General features: G+C 45.2%; 1 protein-coding gene across 13 annotated transcripts in view; it reads left to right on the forward strand.

Annotated features, from left to right (window-relative positions):
* Positions 1-23,754, forward strand: part of LOC110524008 (neuron navigator 2) — a 158,825-nt gene that overhangs the window by 44,360 nt on the left and 90,711 nt on the right. For 10 of the 13 annotated variants that reach the window (XM_036978712.2, XM_036978741.2, XM_090232915.1 and 7 more), the window contains exons 1-7: positions 6,211-7,099; positions 16,797-16,914; positions 17,686-17,738; positions 20,818-20,890; positions 21,030-21,258; positions 21,653-21,724; positions 22,276-22,406. In XM_036978712.2, the coding sequence (XP_036834607.2) occupies positions 6,842-7,099; positions 16,797-16,914; positions 17,686-17,738; positions 20,818-20,890; positions 21,030-21,258; positions 21,653-21,724; positions 22,276-22,406 (934 nt within the window). In that variant the 5' untranslated portion in view covers positions 6,211-6,841. Of the gene's footprint in view, positions 1-6,210; positions 7,100-16,796; positions 16,915-17,685; positions 17,739-20,817; positions 20,891-21,029; positions 21,259-21,652; positions 21,725-22,275; positions 22,407-23,754 lie in introns of those variants that run through there. The other 3 variants (XM_090232955.1, XM_090232961.1, XM_090232923.1) reach the window with 2 other exon arrangements.

Consider the following 23,754-nt stretch of genomic DNA (forward strand, 5'->3'; position numbering starts at 1 on the left):
GCCCTATCACTATAGAACAAAACTGTTGTGTTGGTGATGTTGATACAGTACGTGAGCTCTGTAAGTGGATTGAGGTGTTGGAGGATGCAGAACAGGTGGTGTGCAATGTGTGCCCCCCCCAACCCACCCAGTGAACGTCCCTATAACATACTGCGCCTAGTCAAAGCATCCATACATTAATATCTCTGCCCCTGGCCCCTCTCTCTTTCTACCAGAAACTTTCTCTGTTAGCCCGCTCCATCTGTGTCATTGCTGTTCATGTGCCTTCGTTGGAAGCTCTGCTACGTGACTAAAACCCGAACGGTGTAGCGGTGACGCGCTGTCTACAGCGGGGATGGGAAGCGCGGGGCCCCCCATTGACTTCGTTAGTCACTCACACTCAGATATCGTATATATGATGCTGGGAAATAGGGATGTCACTTTGGTCATAACTTAGGGGCTCTTACACCGTTAATTGAGTTTAATATGATGATTAAATACAGCCATAGTAGCTCATCTCTATAAGTCTGAACATCTCTTCAGCCACATCTATGGATTTATGATGGGAAGTTCAGCAGACTGGCTCATTGAAAGGAGACCATATGTCTCTTGGCATGAAATGGTGGCCTGCGGATCAATCCGTTTAGCAGCATACTGTGTTATTGATAGGCAGATGTATCAACAGCTTTTCAGCTCAGTACCTTGGGTTTTCCTGTGGGGTAGAGAACAGGGGATGTCTGAATGTCTCCATCTCTGACCCAGTCCGGGCCCTTTAGCCACCATGAGTAGCAAAGACCGAGGTTCAAAATCTGGAAACATCCTTTCCCATAAAAAAAAGATTTCTCACAGTTACTTTCTCTCAGATGTTCTCTGGTCAGTCTCTCGTATGTGAAGATCATTGATATAGTCTGGTTTTCACATCGTCGATCTCATCTAGCGCCTTTCGTAAAAGAGCTTCTGAAGCTGAGCAGCCTGGTCAGTCGACAGTGTGCCAGAACAATTACGCACCATATTATTATAGTCTGTAAAACTTTTAAACTGCAAAAAAAAAAAAAAAAAATGCTGGCCAATGGTAAAATACTTGCTTCATTACGCCATTGACCCAAAATATTGCCAATGAACACAGCCTACTGACTTCCTCGTATTAACCCCTGCCAGTTGCAGTCTGACTATACTGTGGTGTATAAAAGCCCATCAGAGAGGACCTGAGCTGGGGAGGCGACAGAGAGCCCTGGCTTACTGACCCAGTGGTGGTAGCGCCATCCTGCCCTGCTTCCACCTAAACCCTTAAGGGGATTATTTGCTGACTGGGCACTCATCTTGTAATCTAATCATGGGATTTTCACGAAAGTGGAATTAACCGTGTTGCCAGTCTGCCACCTTTTTACAGCGTTTAAAACCCCCAAATGCTATGGTGGAAGTGGGACCGACTGGGGCTGAGGGGCGACCTTTGACCTCTGATATAGTCGGAGGGAGGTTGACGTTACAACCATCTGTCAATAACGAGTTATTTACATCCGGATGTGGAATTGTGGTCAAATCCAGTGTGTAGGGGTTAATGCACCACATTCACAGAGTCGATTCGATATCCCCTCTTCGTAGGTCATTTTACGGTTTCATAAAGCGGCAGACAGTATTGTGGCAGGCAGCCTGTTTGCTTAACATAGAAAAGGTATTACGCCGTACCTTTTGCAGCTTGTTGCCCTCCATATCTAGTCTTGGTCTGTTAATGGCCGCTGTCATCGCTAAATGTTCATTTGGGCCTCTGTCTGCGTAACATCACCAGAGGACAAGACGATATGTGTCTGTTTTATCGGGGGCACGTGCTGCTGTCATCCAGAAAGCAGGAGGGGAGGAGGGTGGCCAGGGTGGCGCAGCAGCGTCACCACCCTGTAGGCACTCACTCAGTTGGCACCCACCCTATCTGCTGTGCGGCCCCCACTCAGGACAGGATACAGCCAGGGTGATAGTGCTGCTGTCACTGCAGGCCCTCCCAACGCCAGAGAGGTCAGTAGGGCTTCCTCTGCACTGAATCACAGGTTAAACACATCCCCAGACAGCCACACTTAGACAGTTACACGCACACACACACGCTCGTGAAGACAGTCACACACGCATGTACTCATTCAGCTCGTTCATTCAGCTCTCAGCTGCATACGAAGGATTTTGTCCACACTCACAGCGAAGTGTCAGATTGTTGGTTTGGTAGAACTCACCTGGTTACTCTTGACTCATTGGCTGGCAGGACTGAGGTGACTGAATCGGTGTGGTAGGCGATATAAATGAGTGACAGGGTTCAGGTAAAAAACCTTCTGATGTCGTGTTGTCTTCAGCTCCCATTGTTATCCCCAGCCCAACAACCCAACGGGACTGACCCAGCCAGTACGGCACGGCACGTTGGTTAGATTTGAGCGGGTGCCCAGAGGCCATCTGAAATATGCTCATCTCTCTCTTCCTCTCACTCTTTCTCTTTCTCTCTCTCTAAAGGATGGAATAAGTCACTCCGGTGTGCTCTTATGAAAAATCAGCCCATGATTTCTCATCTGTTGCAAGTCTCCGCGGTCCCCGGCAACGACACAGTTAGACCACACCTGAATGACTAGGGATGGGCATTTGACATTTTGTTGACTGTTGAAGTACTCAAATTATTTGTTTTCTTCTAGTACTCGAATGAAGAAGAATAAAAACACGTTGAACACCTGGCCCCTACTGGAGAAAAAAACAAGAGCGTATTTATCTATAAGCCAACAGTGCACAACAACCCCCAATTTATCATAAACATTACAGATGACAAATCCTCATTTGCCCCATATACTGTATATTCAGTCAATAAAAAAAAACGAGTGCCATTTAAAATTCGTTTATTGATGCCATAATGAGCTGTGTTACCGGTTCAGGCTCTGGCGTGGTCACAGCGGCGCTTTTGCAGTGCCAAATGATGTGACGCTCGATTGCTGCTGCTTGTTCCCCTCCGAGAAAGTTTCTTGGTGCTTGATTACCATGTGATTTGTCAGGGAGCTGATCGTGCTGTGATAGGAGAGCTTCCTAGCGATAGGGAACGAACGCAGGCCGGGGGTACATCTGTGCGCACTCAAGCGCACGTGTTCACGCCACAGTGACAAGATGGAGAAACCAGACATGTGCTCCAAACGAAATACAAGGAGGAAATTGACATAAAACTGGTAAACATAATTCAAGAAATCACAGCGTTGGGCAGTTTGTGAGCTCTCCAAACAACGTGTCCACTGTGAGAATGAGAACGGTACTATTAATACAGCACCAGTCAAAAGTTTGGACATCTCCTCATTCAAGGGTTTTTCTTTACTTTTACTATTTTCTACATTGTAGAATAATAGTGAAGACATCCAAACTTGAGAGAATGTCAAGAGTGTGGAAATCTGCCATCTATAAGGGCACAAGGCGAGACCCAAAAGGCGAGACCCAAATATTATAACAAAAGGGGTAGGCAAAAGGCAGGTCGGGGGACAGGCGAGAGTTCATAAACCAAGTCAGAGTCTAAATGGTACAAGACGATAGGCAAGCTCGAGATCAGGGCAGGCAAGGATTCAGTAACCAGGTCAGAGTCTAAACGGTACAAGATGATAGGCAGGCTCGAGGTCAGGACAGGCAAGGATTCAGTAACCAGGTCAGAGTCTAAACGGTACAAGACGATAGGCAGGCTCGAGGTCAGGACAGGCAAGGATTCAGTAACCAGGTCAGAGTCTAAACGGTACAAGACTATAGGCAGGCTCGAGGTCAGAACCTGCAAGGATTCAGTAACCAGGTCAGAGTCTAAACGGTACAAGATGATAGGCAGGCTCGAGGTCAGGACAGGCAAGGATTTAGTAACCAGGTCAGAGTCTAAACGGTACAAGACGATAGGCAGGCTCGAGGTCAGGACAGGCAAGGATTCAGTAACCAGGTCAGAGTCTAAACGGTACAAGACGATAGGGAGGCTCGAGGTCAGGACAGGCAAGGATTCAGTAACCAGGTCAGAGTCTAAACGGTACAAGACGATAGGCAGGCTCGAGGTCAGGACAGGCAAGGATTCAGTAACCAAGTCAGAGTCTAAACGGTACAAGACGATAGGCAGGCTCGAGGTCAGGACAGGCAAGGATTCAGTAACCAGGTCAGAGTCTAAACGGTACAAGACTATAGGCAGGCTCGAGGTCAGAACCTGCAAGGATTCAGTAACCAGGTCAGAGTCTAAACGGTACAAGATGATAGGCAGGCTCGAGGTCAGGACAGGCAAGGATTTAGTAACCAGGTCAGAGTCTAAACGGTACAAGACGATAGGCAGGCTCGAGGTCAGGACAGGCAAGGATTCAGTAACCAGGTCAGAGTCTAAACGGTACAAGACGATAGGGAGGCTCGAGGTCAGGACAGGCAAGGATTCAGTAACCAGGTCAGAGTCTAAACGGTACAAGACGATAGGCAGGCTCGAGGTCAGGACAGGCAAGGATTCAGTAACCAAGTCAGAGTCTAAACGGTACAAGACGATAGGCAGGCTCGAGGTCAGGGGCAGACAGAGTGGTCAGGCAGGCGGACTGGGAAAAGAGACTGGGAAAAGCAGGAGCTGAGACACTAAAAAGCTGGTTGACTTGACAAACAAGACGAACTGGCACGGAGTGACAGGAAACACAGGGATAAATACACCGGGGATAATAGGCGACACCTGGAGGGGGTGGAGACAAGCACAAGGACAGGTGAAACATATCAGGGCGTGACAGTCATCAAGGCAAAGGGTGGTTACTTTGAAGAATCTAAAATGTAAAATATATTTGACACGTGTTTAACACTTTTTTTTGGTTACTACATGATTCCATATGTGTTATTTCATAGTTTTCATAGTTTTGATGTCTTCACTATTATTCTACAATGTAGAAAATGGTAAAAAATAAGAAAGAAAAACCCTTGAATGAGTAGGTGTGTCCAAACTTTGGGCTGGTACTGTACATTGAATGAATAGAAATGACCGTAACCAAACATTTTAGATGAATGAGGAAATGGTAAAGACGGTAGCCTACATTTTACTGGTGATACTTCGGATGGATGGTGGGGAATTCATAAACATTGACAAACAATTCATGCCGTGAAAACAATGAATGTGTGCATTAGTGGAGAAAGACGTACCTTGTGCGTCTTCGCCGCACAGTATTTAAAAAAAAAAAAAGACCTCTCTATGACCCTATCAGAGAAGTCACGACACAGCGGGGTCACTGTGCCACCCGGGTGATCAGTGAGGTGAACGTTTTAGTCGGCACGAACACAAACACATACACAGAATGGGGATCAGGCTCATCAACACTGTAGTAACAGGCACACGTAGACCTCTAAAGCACATTCATTTCTATAATACACGTGAACTATTCAATCAATACGCAGGTGTGTAGGATAGAAACAAAGGCAAACTAGCTAGGTCTTGTACAGACAACAGATGACAGTGAATGAGAGTGGAGGGTTGGTTGACTGCGACCAACTCTTTTCACGCCACCTCGATGCAAAGTGATTGTTGTAGCAGGTTAGGAGAGCGTTTTTGCTAACCCTAACCTCAGACTCCTAACCTGCTGTTAATTATCCTAACCTGCGATGGAAAGGTCATTTTGGTTATCAAAGTGGTGTGAAAAGATGGCCCAGTGGATTATCGATCAGCCTGGGGTTTCTCCAGATCGTATGACCTTTGATTTGCTCTCACCGGCAAGGGGGATAGACGGTCCTTTTAGAGGAGGATGAAAAACCTCAGCCTATGGATGGTTTGTGTTGAAACACAGAGTTAGAGAGAGTTGTGTTTGACTTAGACCCATAGGGATTACAGGGTTCAATCCACCGGCTGGAGGAACTGCTGGCTGCAGCACTATTTGAAACCTCACAAAGCTTCTGCCTGGGCTGGCTCTGAATAATAACCCCCCCCCCCCTCCCCTCAGTCTGTCTGCTGACTGAAAGTTTACATGACACTGAGAATCAACCGTACAGAATTACAAAGAACATAGAAAAGCACTTGATAACGTCATATTCATCCCTATGACCATCCAAATTGTTCTGGCACTGTGGAGTTAACAGTTGAGTTCAAAGCCGTGGGGAGCATAATATAAAACCCAGGGAGGGGGCATCAGAACTGGAGCCCCTCCCCTCCTGCAGAGATCAGCAGAACCCAGAAACCCTACTCTCTTTTATACAGCAACACTGGGCCAATTACAATCGGGCTCCTCTCCCACTTCTCAGTATCAGTGTACAGAGAGAGAGAGAGAGAGAGAGAGAGAGAGAGAGAGAGAGAGAGAGAGAGAGAGAGAGAGAGAGAGAGAGAGAGAGGCTGTCTCCATTGACTACTTGACAAGCTGAGGAAGGAGGAGGAGGATACTGCTGTACGTCCCTCCAGGCTGCCACCCAACGGTGTTTAGTCATTAGAGTCTGTAAGACACTTCTGCTGTCTGCCTGGACAAACAGAGCTCTGATCTCTCCGAGCGTCGCATCCAGAGCCGTTTCCAAAGGTTTACTATTGGACTGTCTGTGTGTGTGTGTGTGTGTGTGTGTGTGTGTGTGTGTGTGTGTGTGTGTGTGTGTGTGTGTGTGTGTGTGTGTGTGTGTGTGTGTGTGTGTGTGTGTGTGTGTGTGTGTGTGTGTGTGTGTATGTGTGTGTGAGTTTTGGTGAGTTTGTATGTACCACAAAGATCCTCCTGCTGTACATGTCTATATGTAGGCTACCCCAGCTGTGGAGCTTCTGTGTGAGAGTATGGCTGCTTTTGGCCAACCTTCCTAGAAAGAAGCGGAGAGAGAGAGAGAGAGAGAGAGAAAGGGAGAGAGGGAGATTTGGAGTGCTTGTATGTGTGTGAGTGTGTGGAGAGGTTTCTGAGATGAGTGGAAGATGCTGGCAATTCTGGTCGCCTCTAAGATGAAGTCAGGACTACCCAAACCGGTGCACAGCGCCCTGCCCATCCCTCAGGCACAGAACCTTGCCAGGTCCAGGACCTCCAGCCCTCACAGGGCCAGACCTCCAGCCCTCAGACACAGCCCCCTGAAAGCCCTTCACCGGCAGGGAGAGGGCCAGGGAAAGGGAGAGACGACCCCCACCCCCAACAGAAGCCTCTCCACCGCAGAGAGTGAAGACCGAGAAGACCCTCAGGTCAGAGCACTGTTCTTCTCCATCTCATATTTGTTACATACTAAAAAGACAAAACCTGGAGTGAACTGGGATAAAATATAGGATCTCTGCACCTGTTCAGCATGCGTAATTGGACAGCGAACACTATCGGCGTTTTGCAGCTGCTGGGTGTATAGGAGACATGCAGGCTAATGTGTCTAAGGCACGTAATGATGAATGGCGTGTGTGTGTGTGGTAAGTAATGTAAACATATGTCACAGGTTAAAGCATTAGTCGCATGTTGTTTAAGGCAGTGAAGAGGAGGAGTTAATACTCTAATCAGACGGTCATTCAGCGGTGCACATAGAGAACGACGACTCTTCCCTTGTCTTCACTGTCACTACTATGTGGAGCTTGTGTCGTATTAAACTAGGCAAGTCAGTTTAGAAGAAATTCTGATTTACAATGACTGCCTAACCCGGCCGACGCCGGGCCAATTGCGCACCGCCCAAACTGGACTCCCAATCACGAGCCAGATATGATACAGCCTGGATTCAAACCAGGGACTGTAGTGGCAACTCTTGCACTGAGATGCAGTGCCTGACACCGCTGCGCCACTCATGGAGCCCCATGCAAGGAAGTGTTTGTTTGAAATCTTCTGTATGTAATGCATTCATTTCAATAGATATCTAATTCTCTTCGACGTACCTTAGTTACTTTCTCAAGGGGAAATTTGAAAAGACTAAGGTTCGCAGTGAGAACAGAATACAACAGCAGGGTTTGGCCTCATGGCAGTTGCTGGTGTGAGAATTTTAACCCCTTATGTTGGCCTGTGTGAGTGGCAGGCAGATGTGTGAGTGGAAGGCAGATGTGTGAGTGGCAGGCAGATGGGCTCTACACACCTGGTCTGGCTGATGTCTGCTAACGTATGCCTTTATATTCGTATATTTGCAGAACTGTACAAAGATTATAGTTCAACTGAAAGTGACTATAGATTATAGTCCAGGAGTGCCGGTCTTGTGACTATATTGCTGGCCTGGCCATGTATAGCCTATATGTAGCCTATGTGAATTTGGCCTATCCCATAGCCTACTGTCCCAGGCAGGCAGCAGGAGCTGATGTTCCTCTTCATGTGGTGGGGAGGATGAAAGATTCCTGCATAGCCTATCATTACACAGTGAGAGTGAACAGCGGTCAGGGGGTTTTCTCCAGCGCTCTATTTGGAGTGGCAGTACTGTGCTGTGGCTCAGTGTGCTCCACACTGCAGCCCGGCTACAGAGTTCATGGGGCTGGGGTGCCAGGGGGCCAACTGGAGAGAAAACGGGAACACACAAGCGTAGAATAATATTGTTGAATTTCATATTTCCTTTTTATTTTGTTGGCGTATCCTAATGGGGGACATATGGTGAAGGATTAGAATGAAAATACCTCTTTCTGGGATTGGTACATTATGGAATCATGAAGAGTTAGCCAGTGTGGTGTTTTGTGGCGTAGAACTACCAGACACAGACGTCAATTCAACGTCTATTCCACGTTGGTTCAACGTCCATTTCATTGAAATGACGTGGAAACCACGTTGATTCAACCAGTGTGTGCCCAGTGGGATTGGAGTGTGTTTGTTTTACATATTGTGAAAGTTTGGAGAAGCGACAACCAGATCTCAGTCTTCAGATCCCAGATATTTCCTGAATGGAAGCACAGTATGTTCACAATGAACACTGTACGCCCAGTGAACCAGACAAGATGAGTGATTCCTTGACACAGTCTCAGCACATCAGTGAAGAAGATCACAGTGAATCTTACTGCTGATTACCTGCACTCTCTCTACCAAATGAGAATATACACAGCTTCTCTTCCACCTAAAACGTGATTTATCAGCTACATTCACACAGTACATGACATTCGGTATAATGAAGATCGCTGGTAGTCATTTGCTACTCGACAACACCTGCTGCTGGCGGCATGAGTTTAATGAGATTAGCAGGCCTACTGTGCGTGGGGGGGGGTCTGCAACCGCTCGTTCGGTCCTACCATGAAGAGAGAATCCCTTTAAGACACCACCACAGCCTTCTTCTGCAGTAAACACACATCCAGCTGGCCTGCACTGACTTCCAGCCGAACACCACCACAGCCTTCTTCTGCAGTAAACACACGTCCAGCTGGCCTGCACTGACTTCCAGCCGAACACCACCACAGCCTTCTTCTGCAGTAAACACACGTCCAGCTGGCCTGCACTGACTTCCAGCCGAACACCACCACAGCCTTCTTCTGCAGTGAACACACATCCAGCTGGCCTGCACTGACTTCCAGCCGAACACCACCACAGACAGGGTTCCATTCCACCAGGATGGTTACGTGTTTATTTATGTGAGGATCAGATGAACACCGCCGATGGTCTGAAGTGGTGCCGTAATGCATAAGGTTTGGTTGGGTGGAGTAGTGCTCGGTTTCTCACTGCAATACTACAAACAAACAAAAAGTAGGATCAGACGCAGCCTAATTCTGGATGAGTTATTCGTGTGTGTGTGTGTGTATGTGCGTGTGTGTGTGTGTGTGTAGGACATTAATAATGAAATAGAGTGGCTTTGAGGGAGGAAGAGGAGGAGGGGGGAACAGTAACATGATGTGTTAGAATAGATTACCTCTGGTCCACTGACACATGGGATGCACTGGCCACACACACACACACACACACACACCAACACTGCCCCCTGGTGTTGGCTTTTCCCACCTGGACAGGACAGGACATAGACGAGGGAGCTGGTGGACCATAGAGTTTAGACTAGTTTATTTTATTTTAATTTGCACAAATAGAGAGACAGTTTGTAACAGCTGAAAAAAGCTAAAAGGCTACACGCAGGAGGGAAAAAGCACAAAAGGGCTTGTCGGGTAACCTCCACCTAATGACCATAAATCACACATATTTAGCAGTGTGGACAAACAAACAAATCATAAAACAAAAACTAGACGCAAAAGAGATAAAAAAAAATCCCAGAAAGAGGTATTTTCATTCTAATCTTTCACCATAGTGGGGCAAAAAAGTATTTAGTCAGCCACCAATTGTGCAAGTTCTCCCACTTAAAAAGATGAGAGAGGCCTGTAATTTTCATCATAGGTACACTTCAACTATGACAGACAAAATGAGAAAAGAAATCCAGAAAATCACATTACAGGATTTTTTATGAATTTATTTGCAAATTATGGTGGAAAATAAATATTTGGTCACCTACAAACAAGCAAGATTTCTGGTTCTAAACAGAAAGTCAAGCTACTGGGGGTGTAGAACTGTGATGGACAGTAGGTGCCTCTTGATATTTTGTTAAACAATGACGGTGTTAGACATGACTAATGCTTACTAATGGACACCCCAGCTGGATGGTGAAAGCGGTGCTCGCCTCATTCAATGTTATATCAAGAATATTCTCGCTGTCTGCCGCACTTTGTGGTTCGTGTTTCTTGGCTCACGCAGCGTCCGCATGCTGTGAGATGTAAGAAAGAGGATCGACACCATAGCGATAGATGGAGTATGTTTTAGTATGGGAAGCGCCATTGATGACTTTCAGCATTTTGAAGTAGTTAACTGGGTGGGACTTCCTATGGGTTAAGAAAGATCATATAATTCCGTCCAGGTCATCGGGAGGGATCAGCCAATGAGTTATACTCTTAAGCAAACATTCCATAACTGCAGGTGGCAGTAAATCGCCCACCTTGGCTTTATACCTGTTCAAACAACACAGTTCCGGTGGCAGTATTTGTCTTTTCAGTTTGTTTGCCAACTCATGGTAGTAGTAGATTAATAAAATGTACTACTCACAGACACCATAATGGGACAGATACAATGATGTAATGTCTAAGTCTATGATCTACACATGCCTTCTCTGTCTGGTTGGAGAGGTAACTTAAGCCCTGAGCCTTTTGTTTTCAGTGGTAGCTAGCTATAGGATATAAATGGCTGTTCAAATCAAATCAAATTGTATTAGTCACATGCGCCGCATACAACATTGAAATGCTTACTTACGAGCCCCCTGACCAACAATGCAGTTTCAAAAAATACGGACAAGAATAAGAGATAAAAGTAACAAGTAATTAAAGACCAGCAGTAAAACAACAATAGCGAGACTATATACAGGTGGGTACCGGTACAGAGTCAATGTGCGGGTGCATCAGTTAGTTGAGGTAGTATGTACATGTAGTTTGAGTTATTGAAGTGACTATGCATAGATGACAACAACAGAGAGTAGCAGCAGTGTAAAGAAGGGGGGTGGAGCAATGCAAATAGTCTGGGTGGCCATTTGATTAGATGTTCAGGAGTCTTATGATTTGGGGGTAGAAGCTGTTTAGAAGCCTCTTGGACCTAGACTATGCGCTCCGGTACCACTTGCCATGCGGTAGCAGAGAGGACAGTCTATGACTAGGGTGGCTGGAGTCTTTGACAATTTTTAGCACCTTCCTCTGACACCGCCTGGTATAGAGGTCCTGGATGGCAGGAAGCTTGGCCCCAGTGATGAACTGGGCCGTTCGCACTACCTTTAGTGCCTTGTGGACCTGTTTAAAGGTCTTACTCACATCGTCTGTGGAGAGCGTGATCACACAGTATTTCGGAACAGCTGGTGCTCTCATGCATGTTTCAGTGTTATTTGCCTCAAAGCGAGCATAGAAGTAGTTTAGCTCATCTGGTAGGCTCGTGTCACTGGGCAGCTCTCGGATGTGCTTCCCTTTGTAGTCTGTGGTTTGCAAGCCCTGCCACATCCAATGAGCATTAGAGCTGGTGTAGTACGATTTCATCTTAGTCCTATATTGACACTTTGCCTGTTTGATGGTTCATTGGAGGGTATAGCGGGATTTCTTATAAGCTTCCAGGTTAGAGTCCCGCTCCTTGAAAGCGGAAGCTCTAGCCTTTAGCTCAGTGCGGATGCTGCCTGTAATCCATGTCTTCTGGTTGGGGTATGTACTGTACGTACGATCACTGTGGGGACGACGTCATCAATGCACTTATTGATGAAGCCAGTGACTGATGTGGTGTACTCCTCAATGACATTGGAGGAGTCCCGGAACATTTTACAGTCTGTTCCAACAAAATAGTCCTGTAGTTCAGCATCTGCTTCATCTGACCACTTTTTTTAATGATCTAGTCACTGGTGCTTCCTGCTTTCATTTTTGCTTGTAAGCAGGAATCAGGAGGATATAATTATGGTCGGATTTGCCAAATGGAGGGCGAGGGAGAGCTTTGTATGCGTCTCTGTGTGTGGAGTATTCAGTACCTTTCAAAATATTCATCCCTGTAACGGGTGTCGTCGGAAGGATGAGACCAAGGCACAGCGGTCCTTGAGTTCCACATAATATTTATTACTACTGAAGTGAAACTTTAGACAAAAAAAAACCAATAAAGAAAACAACGACCGAACAGCTTTGTTGTGCAGACTACCTGGTCACAAACGAAGAACAAGATCCACAGAAGGGAGGGAGAAAAAATAAAGCTACCTAAGTATGATTCCCAATCAGAGACAACGATAGACAGCTGTCCCTGATTGAGAACCATACCTGGCCAAACACAAAGAAATAGAAAACATAGAAACATGAACATAGAATGCCCACCCAAATCACACCCTGACCAAACCAAAAATAGAGACATTACAAGCTCTCTACAGTCAGGGCGTGACAATCCCCCTTGGGGTTTTTCCTGTTTTGTTGCATTACAACCTGTAATTTAAATAGATTTTTATTTGGATTTCATGTAATGGACATACACAAAATAGTCCAAATTGGTGAAGTGAAAATAAAAATTAGATTAAAAAAAAAAGATTAAAAAATAAATAAATAAAGTGGTGCGTGCATATGTATTCCCCCCTTTTGCTATGAAGCCCCTAAATAAGATCTGGTGCAACCAATTACCTTCAGAAGTCACATAATTAGTTATATTGCACACAGGTGGACTTTATTTAAGTGTCACATGATCTCAGTATATATACACCTGTTCTGAAAGGCCCCAGAGTCTGCAACACCACTATGCAAGGGGCACCACCAAGCAAGCGACAACATGAAGACCAATGAGCTCTCAAAGCAGGTCAGGGACAAAGTTTTGGAGAAGTACAGATCAGGGTTGAGATATAAAAAAATATCAGAAACTTTGAACGTCCCACGGAGCACCATTAAATCCATTATTAAAAAATGGAAAGAATATGGCACCACAACAAACCTGCCAAGTGAGGGCCGCCCACCAAAACTCACAGACCAGGCAAGGAGGGCATTAATCAGAGGCAAAAAAGAGACCAAAGATAACCCTGTAGGAGCTGCAAAGCTCTGGTCAGATGAGACTAAAATTTTGCTTTTTGGCCATCAAGGAAAACTCTATGTCTTGCACAAACCCAACACCTCATCACCCTGTTACCATCCCTACAGTGAAGCATGGTGGTGGCAGCATCATGCTGTGAGGATGTTTTTCATCGGCAGGGACTGTGAGACTGGTCAGAATTGAAGGAATGATGGATGGCGCTAAATACAGGGAAATTCTTGAGGGAAACCTGTTTCTCAAATCTCTGGAAGAATGACTGGGACTGAGGTTCACCTTCCAACAGGACAATGATTCTAAGCATACTGCTAAAGCAACACTCGAGTGGTTTAAGGGGAAACATTTAAATGTCTGGAATGGCCAAGTCAAAGCCCAGACCTCAATCCAATTGAGAATCTGTGGTATGACTTAAAGATTGCTGTACACCAGCGGAACTCATACTACTTGAAGGAGATGGAGCAGTTTTGCATTGAAGAATGGGCAAAAATCCCAGTGTCTCGATGTGCCAAGCTTATAGAGACATACTCCAAGAGACTTGCAGCTGTAATTTCTGCAAAGGGTGGCTCTACAAAGTGTTCCGTTTTTTGTCTTATTTCCTGTTTGTTTCACAATAAAATATGTTTTGCATCTTCTAAGTGGTAGGCATGTTGTGTAAATCAAGTGATACAACCCCCCCCCAACAATCTATTTTAATTCCAGGTTGTAAGGGAACAAAATAGGAAAAAATGCCAAGGGGGTGAATACTTTCGCAAGTCACTGTAGGTGGTCCAGAGTTTTTTTCCCCTCTGGTTGCACATTTAACATGTTGATAGAAATGTAAGTTTCCTTGCATTAAAGTCCCCTGCTACTAGGAGCCCCCCCTCTGGGTGAGCGTTTCTTTGTTTGCTTATGGTGGAATACAGCTCATTCAATCCTGTCTTATTGCCAGCATCTGACTGTGGTGGTATGTAAACAGCTACGAAAAATACAGATGAAAACTCTCTAGGTAGATAGTGTGGTCTACAGCTTATCATGAGATACTCTACCTCAAGCGAGCAATAGCTCGAGACTTCCTTCGATATTGTGACTTCCTTAGATACGGTTATTTAGAAAAATACATAGTCCGCCGCCCCTTGTCTTACCAGACGCCCCTGTTCTATCCTGTCGGTACAGCGTGTAACCAGCCAGCTGTATGTTGATAGTGTCGTGATTCAGCCACGACTCCGTCGATTTTATTCTCCACAGATTGTACGTTTTTTAGCAGAGTGGAAGGAAGTGGGGGTTTATTCGATCGCCTACGAATTATCAGAAAGCAGCCCGCCCTTTGTTCCCTTTTTCTCTGCCTTCTCTTCACGCAAATCATGGGGATCTGGGCCTGTTCCCGAGAAAGCAGGACATCCTTCGTGTCGGGCTCGTCAGTGTCGTGTAAGGCAAAAAAGCATTCTGCTAGTCTGTGGTGAGTAATCGCAGTCCTGATGTCTAGAAGTTCTTTTCGGTCATAAGAGAGGGTATGTACAAAAATAAGTGAAACAATAAGTTACAAACAACGTAAATAAACAAACAAAAAAACACAACAGGTTGGCGACACGTAAAACATATGCCTTCCTCTCTGGCGCCATTTTACTTTCAAGTTCTTCACATTAAGTTTTCACAGTTTTTGAAAGCAATTATGCACATTTGTAACTATTTATCTATATTGAGCTTCATGAGCTACTTGATTGGTTTGTGACTTTTCATTGACCCTATTGTTGCGTTGTGTTTTGTTCCATAGTGAAAGTCATAGCTTTATCTGTAGGAGACAGCCTGAGGTTTTAGTGTCAAACTCAACACTCTTTTTTTTCTCATGCAAATCCACCAGAAACAGATCAGCGAAACACCATGCAGGAAAAAGAATAGCAAACCTGTGTTGTGCTCTTAGCTGTTTTGTAATGTCTTTATAGTACCTTGAAAGGTGTACATTTCTTAAAACCATCTTTCTCTGCCAGGCTACTTTCTGTTGTCCACGTTAAGCACTCTACCTACCCTCGATCACCTGTTCAGTTTTGCCATTCAAACCCACAGATTGTCTTCATCTGTTTCACTTTCATGTCCGATTACCCGTCTGGTGCCTCCCTCTTATCCCCCTGGTAACTCCTCTTAACCCCCTGGTAACTCCTCTTAACCCCCTGGTAACTCCTCTTAACCCCCTCTTAACCCCCTGGTAACTCCTCTTAACCCCCTGGTAACTCCTCTTAACCCCATGGTGAAGTACTTATCCCCCTGGTAACTCCTCTTAACCCCCTGGTAACTCCTCTTAACCCCCTGGTAACTCCTCTTAACCCCCTGGTAACTCCTCTTAACCCCCTGGTAACTCCTCTTAACCCCCTGGTAACTCCTCTTAACCCCCTGGTAACTCCTCTTAACCCCCTGGTAACTCCTCTTAACCCCATGGTGAAGTACTTATCCCCCTGGTAACTCCTCTTAACCCCCTGGTAACTCCTCTTAACCCCCTGGTAACTCCTCTTAACCCCCTGGTAACTCCTCTTAACCCCATGGTGAAGTACTTATCCCCCTGGTAACTCCTCTTAACCCCCTGGTAACTCCTCTTAACCCCATGGTAACTCCTCTTAACCCCCTGGTAACTCCTCTTAACCCCATGGTAACTCCTCTTAACCCCCTGGTAACTCCTCTTAACCCCATGGTAACTCCTCTTAACCCCCTGGTAACTCCTCTTAACCACATGGTGAAGTACTTATCCCCCTGGTAACTCCTCTTAACAGCATGGTGAAGTACTTATCCCCCTGGTAACTCCTCTTAACAGCATGGTGAAGTACTTATCCCCCTGGTAACTCCTCTTAACAGCATGGTGAAGTACTTAACCCCCTGGTAACTCTTCTTAACAGCATGGTGAAGTACTTATCCCCCTGGTAACTCCTCTTAACAGCATGGTGAAGTACTTATCCCCCTGATTCTCATAGAGCGTAAACTCTGGGTGGATCTGTATTATCTAGCTACAGTATAAGCATAATAATCTCATAAACAGTTTGGGGCAAAAAAGTGTAGACTATTTTCCGTCAGATCAAACAGACTTAAAATATGACTGAGATGTTAAAATGACTGAGATGTTAAAATTACTGAGATGTTAAAATGCAGCAGCAGTAATCATCCAATTATGAGCAAAGCTCCTCAGATTACAGACACCACACACCGGTGCTCTCAGCCAGTGAGTTTCTGTCTTAATACGTGACGTCATACTTCCTACTCTTTGAAAGACATGATTCCTCACTCTCAGAGCAGAACGTACGTTGTGCTCGCTGGCCTGATTTCTGGAGGAATGTGAGTGTCACGCCTTGAAAAGCGAGTGTGTTCTGAAAGGGGTTATCTACAGGCTATTGCTTTGCCTGCATTAACTGGTAATGGTCTGGTATTAAGTGAATTGCTTGTATTTCTAATATGTAAAATTGTATTCCTATGTGTTTTGTTGTTGGGCAGATTTACACGGACTGGGCCAACCATTACCTGGTGAAGTCGGGCCGTCAGCGACTGATCAAGGACTTGCAGCAGGATGTTACAGATGGAGTGCTATTGGCTGAGATCATACAGGTTGTCGGTAAGGACTTGCCTGGCATTCTATTGGTAACTTTTTTTTTTTTTAAATCAGCAGATCAATTGGAATGCTTCCATGTAACCATTATGTGTTTCCTATTGGCTTTCCATTGCAATGCAATGACAAGAACAACATTTTTGCATGCTTATCATATCATATAGCCGAATATTAGTGTGCTATGATGAGTATGATATGTCACAGTGCATCTCTCTTCTCTGGCCTCCAACTCGGTGGCCTCTTGCCTCTCTCTTCTCTGGCCTCCAACTCAAGTGGCCTCTTGCCTCTCTCTTCTCTGGCCTCCAACTCAAGTGGCCTCTACGGGTCTTTACTGTGGAGAGGTTAGGCGGGATCTTTAGGTCAGGAGGGTCTTTAAAATCAACTCTTTCCTTCTCGGAAATTCAGCAATTTGAGATTCCAGCTCTGCCTTTAGCCTGCCAGGGTGGATGAGAGGTGGAGCAGCCAAGCCTGTCATTATTTCCTGTGTGTCTGCACTGTACATTATATTTAAGTGGGGTGAATAGAGGCAGCGTGGTTAGCGGAGGCTAAATGAGGATCATAGCGGTGGTATTTGACTGAGATGGCATCAGGTGCAAAACCCGGCTGCTTCCCACGGTTAGCGTAAGTTATTACTGCTTTAGGATAGACACTGTACGGGCGTCTTCAATGTGACTCGTCGTAGTGCAGGGGAAGTCCCAAGGAGGATGTGTTACGTCATCGTTAAATGTCCTGTTTCTTTTCATGCCCTCTCGCTCTCTTTTCATCATTCTTTTCTAGCGAATGAGAAGATAGAAGACATCAATGGCTACCCAAAGAGCCAGACTCAGATGGTGAGTGTTGTGTTTATTCTGTAACATAAGGGGACCAGCCCTCCAGCCCCTAAAACAGTGATAACAGGGAGGCGTGAGCCTAGCAGTACTTCATAGTACGGATAATGAGTTATCGCATGTGTGGTAATTGTGCGAACACAACCGGATGATCCGTCCCAAATCTGAAATCCTGACGCTGAGTGAGAACCCTTGGTGGCATGTGCTTCTTTCCTCACTGTTTCCTGTAAGAGAACGGCCTTTCTACTGATGCCCTACTAACACGGTAGGGAGGCTGTGGGGAGGCATTAAATAGACCGGTGTCCCGCTGACACCCAAACAACCTCCCTTGCCTATCATGCTTATCCGTGGATCCATGGGTTAAACATCCGTTCACTTCGTTATTGTTGTGATCGCGCTCGACATACTCTAGAAGCCTCTATTTTGGTTGTATGATAATCCAAGATAATTAGTTTAAAGGCCCAGTGCAGTCAAAAAACCTGATATTCATGTGTTTCATATATATTTCTACACTTTGAAGTTAAAATAATACTGTGAAAGTGTGAACGTTTTGACAATGCCCTTTCAGTGTAAGAGTTGTTTGAAAAGACAGCCTGAAATTTCCGCCTGTTTCGGTGGGACGGAGTTTTAGCCTGCCGGAAGGCATCACAAGGCGGCAAATTAGTTAGTAGACCATTAACCTGTCTACGATACTGGTTCCCAATTGGGGATCAACCCTCCCACGTTCAGCTGAAACGGTGGCGCATGGAACGCAAAAATATTCTTAAAAATATTTAACCTCCACACATTAACAAGTCCAATAGCTCAAATGAAAGATAAACACCTTGTTCATCTAGCCAGCAAGTCAGATTTCTAAAATGTTTTACGGCGAAAACATAGCACATATATATGTAAAACCACCACCAGACACAGCTCATTTCAATAGCCAAAACATGCAATCAACAAACGCAGGATTAAAAAATAAATCGCTCACTAACCTTTTGAAAATCTTCATCAGATGACAGTAATATGACATATTACACAGTACATATTTTTTTTTTTCAATAATATGCCATTTATATCCATAAATGTCCATTTACAGTAAGTTCACCTTCAGAAATTACTCAAAAATGCCCGCAGGAAATCTATGTAGCGCGGCAAGATAACGTAAATAGACATCATAAACTTTGACTAAATATACATGTTCTACATATAGTTAGAAAGATACACTGCTTCTTTATGCAACCGCTGTGTTAGATTTATTTTTAACGTTACAGAAATCGCACACTATTCCATATGCTGAGACAGCGCTCAGTTCCAAGCTACATTTCCACGTAATGTTGGAGTCAACAGAAACACAGATTTAAGCATAAATATTCCCTTACCTTCGATGGTCTTCGTTCAGAATGTTCTGGAAGGCTTCATACTTACCCAATACATCGTTTGGTTTCAAGTCTTGCGTCTTTGTATTAGCTACTGCTAATAACATCAGCTGAAATGCACCCAAAACGTCCTCTGGTCCGGAAAAGTTGCGCATCAAAACTTCAAAATTACACATTATATGTCGACTAAACAGGTCAAACTAAGTGCAGAAGCAAGCTTTATGATGTTTTAGACACGCAAAACAAACTTCAATTCAATCGGCCATCGTCTGCCCTTCTCTTGAGTGCTGGAACAAAGGAATGGCTGGGACCAATTCGCGCCCATACGCACAGCCTATTCTCTCGTGGCACGCACTAATTTCACTCCCATAGGGTCAATTCTCGCGGGATTTGAACGATTCAAAGCTCTAATGAAAGAGGACATCTAGCGGAAGAGATAGAAAGTGTCCCCAGAATCATAGCTGGTTGGGAAGGGTGGGGGCCATGACGTCAAAGTTGCTCCAACTTTCATGGCCACAAAAACTAGTTTGGAAGAATGCCTGCCCTGTGAGTTCTGCTATACTTACAGACATAATTCCAACGGTTTTAGAATCTTTAGAGTGTTTTCTATCCAATAATAATTTTTATTTGCATATATTAGCAATTTTTGACAGATTTTTTTTCCAGTTTACTAGGGGTACCCAATCTCTCCAAAGGGGGCGTATGTCTGCCATATCCTTAACATTAAGAAAGAGACCAAACATCTCTTCCAATAAAAGCTCGTTTTCAGGTTTCCCGCCCTTACTCAGACCAGGCAGTCCTAGCAAAATCTTGCTTGAGTAATTGCTCTTTGCTTATTAAAAGCTACTTTTGTTGACGTTTTGACCCTTTGAATTAAAAACTATGATAGTAAAGGTACTTAATTGTTAACCAGAAATGACTTGATGTTCAGATAAAAACTGCTGTGTTGGACCTTTAATATTATTAGATATCTCCCTTGCTTTCAATTTTGCAGCTCATTCTCTTTCTCTGACCTTATTTCACTCCTACAAACTGTCTGTCACTTGGACCACCTCCCTCAGTCTAATATATCTCACTCTAGCTGACTCACCCTGGCTCACCCACCAGCACCAGCTCCCCTACACATTAAATGACAGATCCCATTGTTGTACAACATTTTTTCTCTTGTGGCGGGCCAGAAATTGGGAAAGTATTATTAAAATAAGAAGTAGCTCTATGAATGGAAGTCTTTCAGTAATCTGCGCTCCCTCAAAGTGAACTTCCTGGAGTTTAGTGTAATGGGTGGGAACACGTTTAGATTTCCTCAGAAACATGTTGCTTTTAGTTGTTGGGAAACGTCCCTGCTCTTACCAATGGGTTATTGTGAATTGCATGAAAAGATCTGTGATAAGGTCTGAATTAAGAGAGGTTAATCATTCCATTGTGGCCTGTATGCTAGTTTAGTTCTACTCCTTTACTACTATGCTTGAACTGTCTGAAGGATGATTTCTGCTTGTGGATTAGACAGAATTATTTCACCTTGCATCACTAGTGGTTGGATATAATCCACAGAGGACCATATGGTTCTTGATTTGACTCAGGTTTTCCTACATCGCAGACGAACATCAAGCCTAATATTACCTTATCATTGTATGGGGGGAAATATTTGTTAATGGATGACTCTGCTTTATCTGCGCTGACAAAGTACCATGCCCTCCTCTCTCCTCTCCCCTCTCCCCCAGATTGAGAACATCAATACCTGCCTAGGATTCCTGGCAGCTAAAGGGGTGAACATCCAGGGACTCAGTGCAGAAGGTACGTCATCTACCGGACACTCTCCCTCATATCGACTTCTCATCTAGAGCCTCTAACGAGTAACTTCACGTTAGAGCCGACTGTGAAGAGGAAATGATACCAAAGATGACCAGCCTCTCGGTCTCTCCTCCTATTGCAGAGATCCTTCATGGGAACCTGAAGACCATCCTGGGCCTGTTCTTCAGCTTGTCCCGCTACAAGCAGCAGCAGCAGAAGGTCTTGAAGCAGCAGGCCTCTCATCACCCAGAGCACAGGAACCAGCCTGGACATACTCCCCATGGGTCACCGGCCCCCGCTCAGACCCACACCCATCATACCCACAGCTCCACCGCACCAGCACACAAAGCAGCATCAGAAATGCTGTCTAGGTAACAGTACCTTGTAACAACCCAACCTCCAGCTTCCACAAATGGCAAGAGATCAATGGTTTGGAGAAGATTCAGATATAGTATGCAAGGTTATTTGTGAGTGACCCCCCCCCCCCCCCCCCAGTCATTCCCCATAAAATGTGACGTTGATTCCTCATGTTTCCTCATGACACTGGTTCCTCAGGTTTGTTTATGTCATCCATTCACGTGGTCTCGTCTTCTGCGCCTTCCATGCGTAGCGGGCCACCTTCATTCCACGTCTGTGAATCGCTTCGCTTTCCGTTAACTGGTCCAAATCTCTGTGATCCTCTTGGTCTCACCCAATCAGCTTTCATATCTCTGTCTACTCTTAACATTCGTTCTTACCTGTCTCTCTCTTTTCTCCTCCATGCAGTCTGTCATCCAAGGCTTCTTCCACTCAGAGTAAAGGGCTAAAGCTCTCTGTGGCTCAGAGAAAATCCTCTAGGTCAGCTCTCCTCTATCTCACTTCCATAGACACTGCATGCCGCAATCCACTCACACTGGAGAGGCACCACGTATTGTGTTTGAAAAGCTGCCACCATCCCCATTCTCCCACCTAACTTCAGGTTGTCTTGTAGTATGTTAGACTACTTTTGATGTGTTAACACTTGCTTCCTGGTGGGTTTGCTGTGTGCATGGTTTCAGTAGACTGGAAGTGCTTTTCAACTTGTCCTTAAAGAAAAAAGTATTCTGTTTTACTGTGTGTGAGTATGTGCAGTAGCTTTTGATGAGTTCGGGAAATGCCCAGCATGAGGTTATGCAATAGCACCACCTAATGGAATAACTGTGCAACCACATGCGTCTTTCTTGAACTCTTGTCCATAGATTGTCTGTTCAAGTTCTCACGAGATGCTGAATGCACTCCTTAAAAGGGAGTTATTTAGACTGATTTGAGGAATATTATTTAATCCTCTTTAGGAGATGTTTTTTATACTGTTGGGTGTTTTATTGAACCTGTAACTTTTGTCCCCCCCCCCCCCCCCCTGTGGCCCACAGACTGCCAGCTCCCACCATGCGGGTCTCAGCTCCAGGCAGCGAGGGGAAGCCCCGCGCGGCCTCCAACGGCAACCGTCGCAGCCAGAGCTTCAACCACTACGACAAGCCCAAGCCCTCCAGGAGCGACAGAGGTGAGTTACAGTACAGGAGGATGTCGGGTCTGTGCTTTTAGAGGGAAACCACTTTTTAAAAATCAATGGGTGGTCGTCCAGGGCGACAACAACAGAGAAATATCTAAACACATCTGGATTGGTAGCAATCCTGTCTATCGTACAGTCTATTAGTTGTGTGCTGTTAGCTGGTTGTAGCTAGAGTCGTGCTGCGAGTTAAAGACCTCTTCCTTAGAAGAATGGTGTGGGAAACAGCTGTCTGCTGGGAGAGAACCATTTATCCACTACCGTGTGACTGAACTGTCAACAGTCGCACCATTAGAGGTACATTAACAGACTGGACCACAGGGAGGTGAGAAGGCATGGTTTCCCCGAGCCGGAACACACACACACACACACACACACACACACACACACACACACACACACACACACACACACACCACACCTAAATAGCTAACCGCATAGACAGTGATCCTAAACACACACACACACACACACACACACACACATAGATAGATGACCTATGTAAACGTGGTTTCTGCCTTTATATTTCCTCTGCTCTTAAGAGGAGCAGGTAATGATTTAACAAACACGGGTGCCACTCAAGCTGACCTTGTGGCGTACAGGCTCCCCTGTGGATCGTTCGAGGTAAAATGTTACACGAAATGAAAGATATGAATTATTCCGGTGTCTTTCTACATTAGGTCTTAGGTTTAGGGTTGAGGTTTTATTTGTAATGCTTCAAAGAGAACCTTTAAGCCGTTGCCATTTCTGTTTGTGAAGTAAAGTGCTATTTCGGCACCTATCATTTCAGCTGGCTCGCCACCTTCTTATCCTCTATTTGAGCACTGCAAAGTGCTACATTTGACATAACAAATGTGTCACTTCCTCTCCTTTCTGAAGCCTATATTTACTGTTTATTCCTGCCTCTGTGTTGGATTATAGTGTGGTGGACGTCACATCACACCATGGCTTTACAATCGTAGTGGTGTAAATACATCTGTATGAAAAGGTGGCCTTGTTTGACGTAGAATTATACATCCCATAATGTATACTCACTGTACGACTAAGTCCTAGATTGACAGATTGAGTCCTCGGTGGTATGAAGCCAGACAGGCGGTACTCCCCAAGTACTGTGATGTATGTTAGTGAGAGCAGAGCCGAGCAGAGCAGCGTGACAGTGGGAGTTAGCGCTCTGGCTGGGCCGGGGCCTGGATAACCCAGTCTACGGTCTACTTAAGCCAGCCTGTGGTAAGCTGCTGCTGCTGTGTTGATGAGGCATTCACTGTGCATTGATTGAGCCCTAATTAGTGTACTTGTGGTAAGGAGAGGGAGGGATAAAGGGAACGACAGAGAGGGAGGGATA

This window comes from Oncorhynchus mykiss, chromosome 1, assembly GCF_057628025.1.
Source record: "Oncorhynchus mykiss isolate SJ-2025 chromosome 1, ASM5762802v1, whole genome shotgun sequence".
Lineage (NCBI taxonomy): Eukaryota > Metazoa > Chordata > Actinopteri > Salmoniformes > Salmonidae > Oncorhynchus > Oncorhynchus mykiss.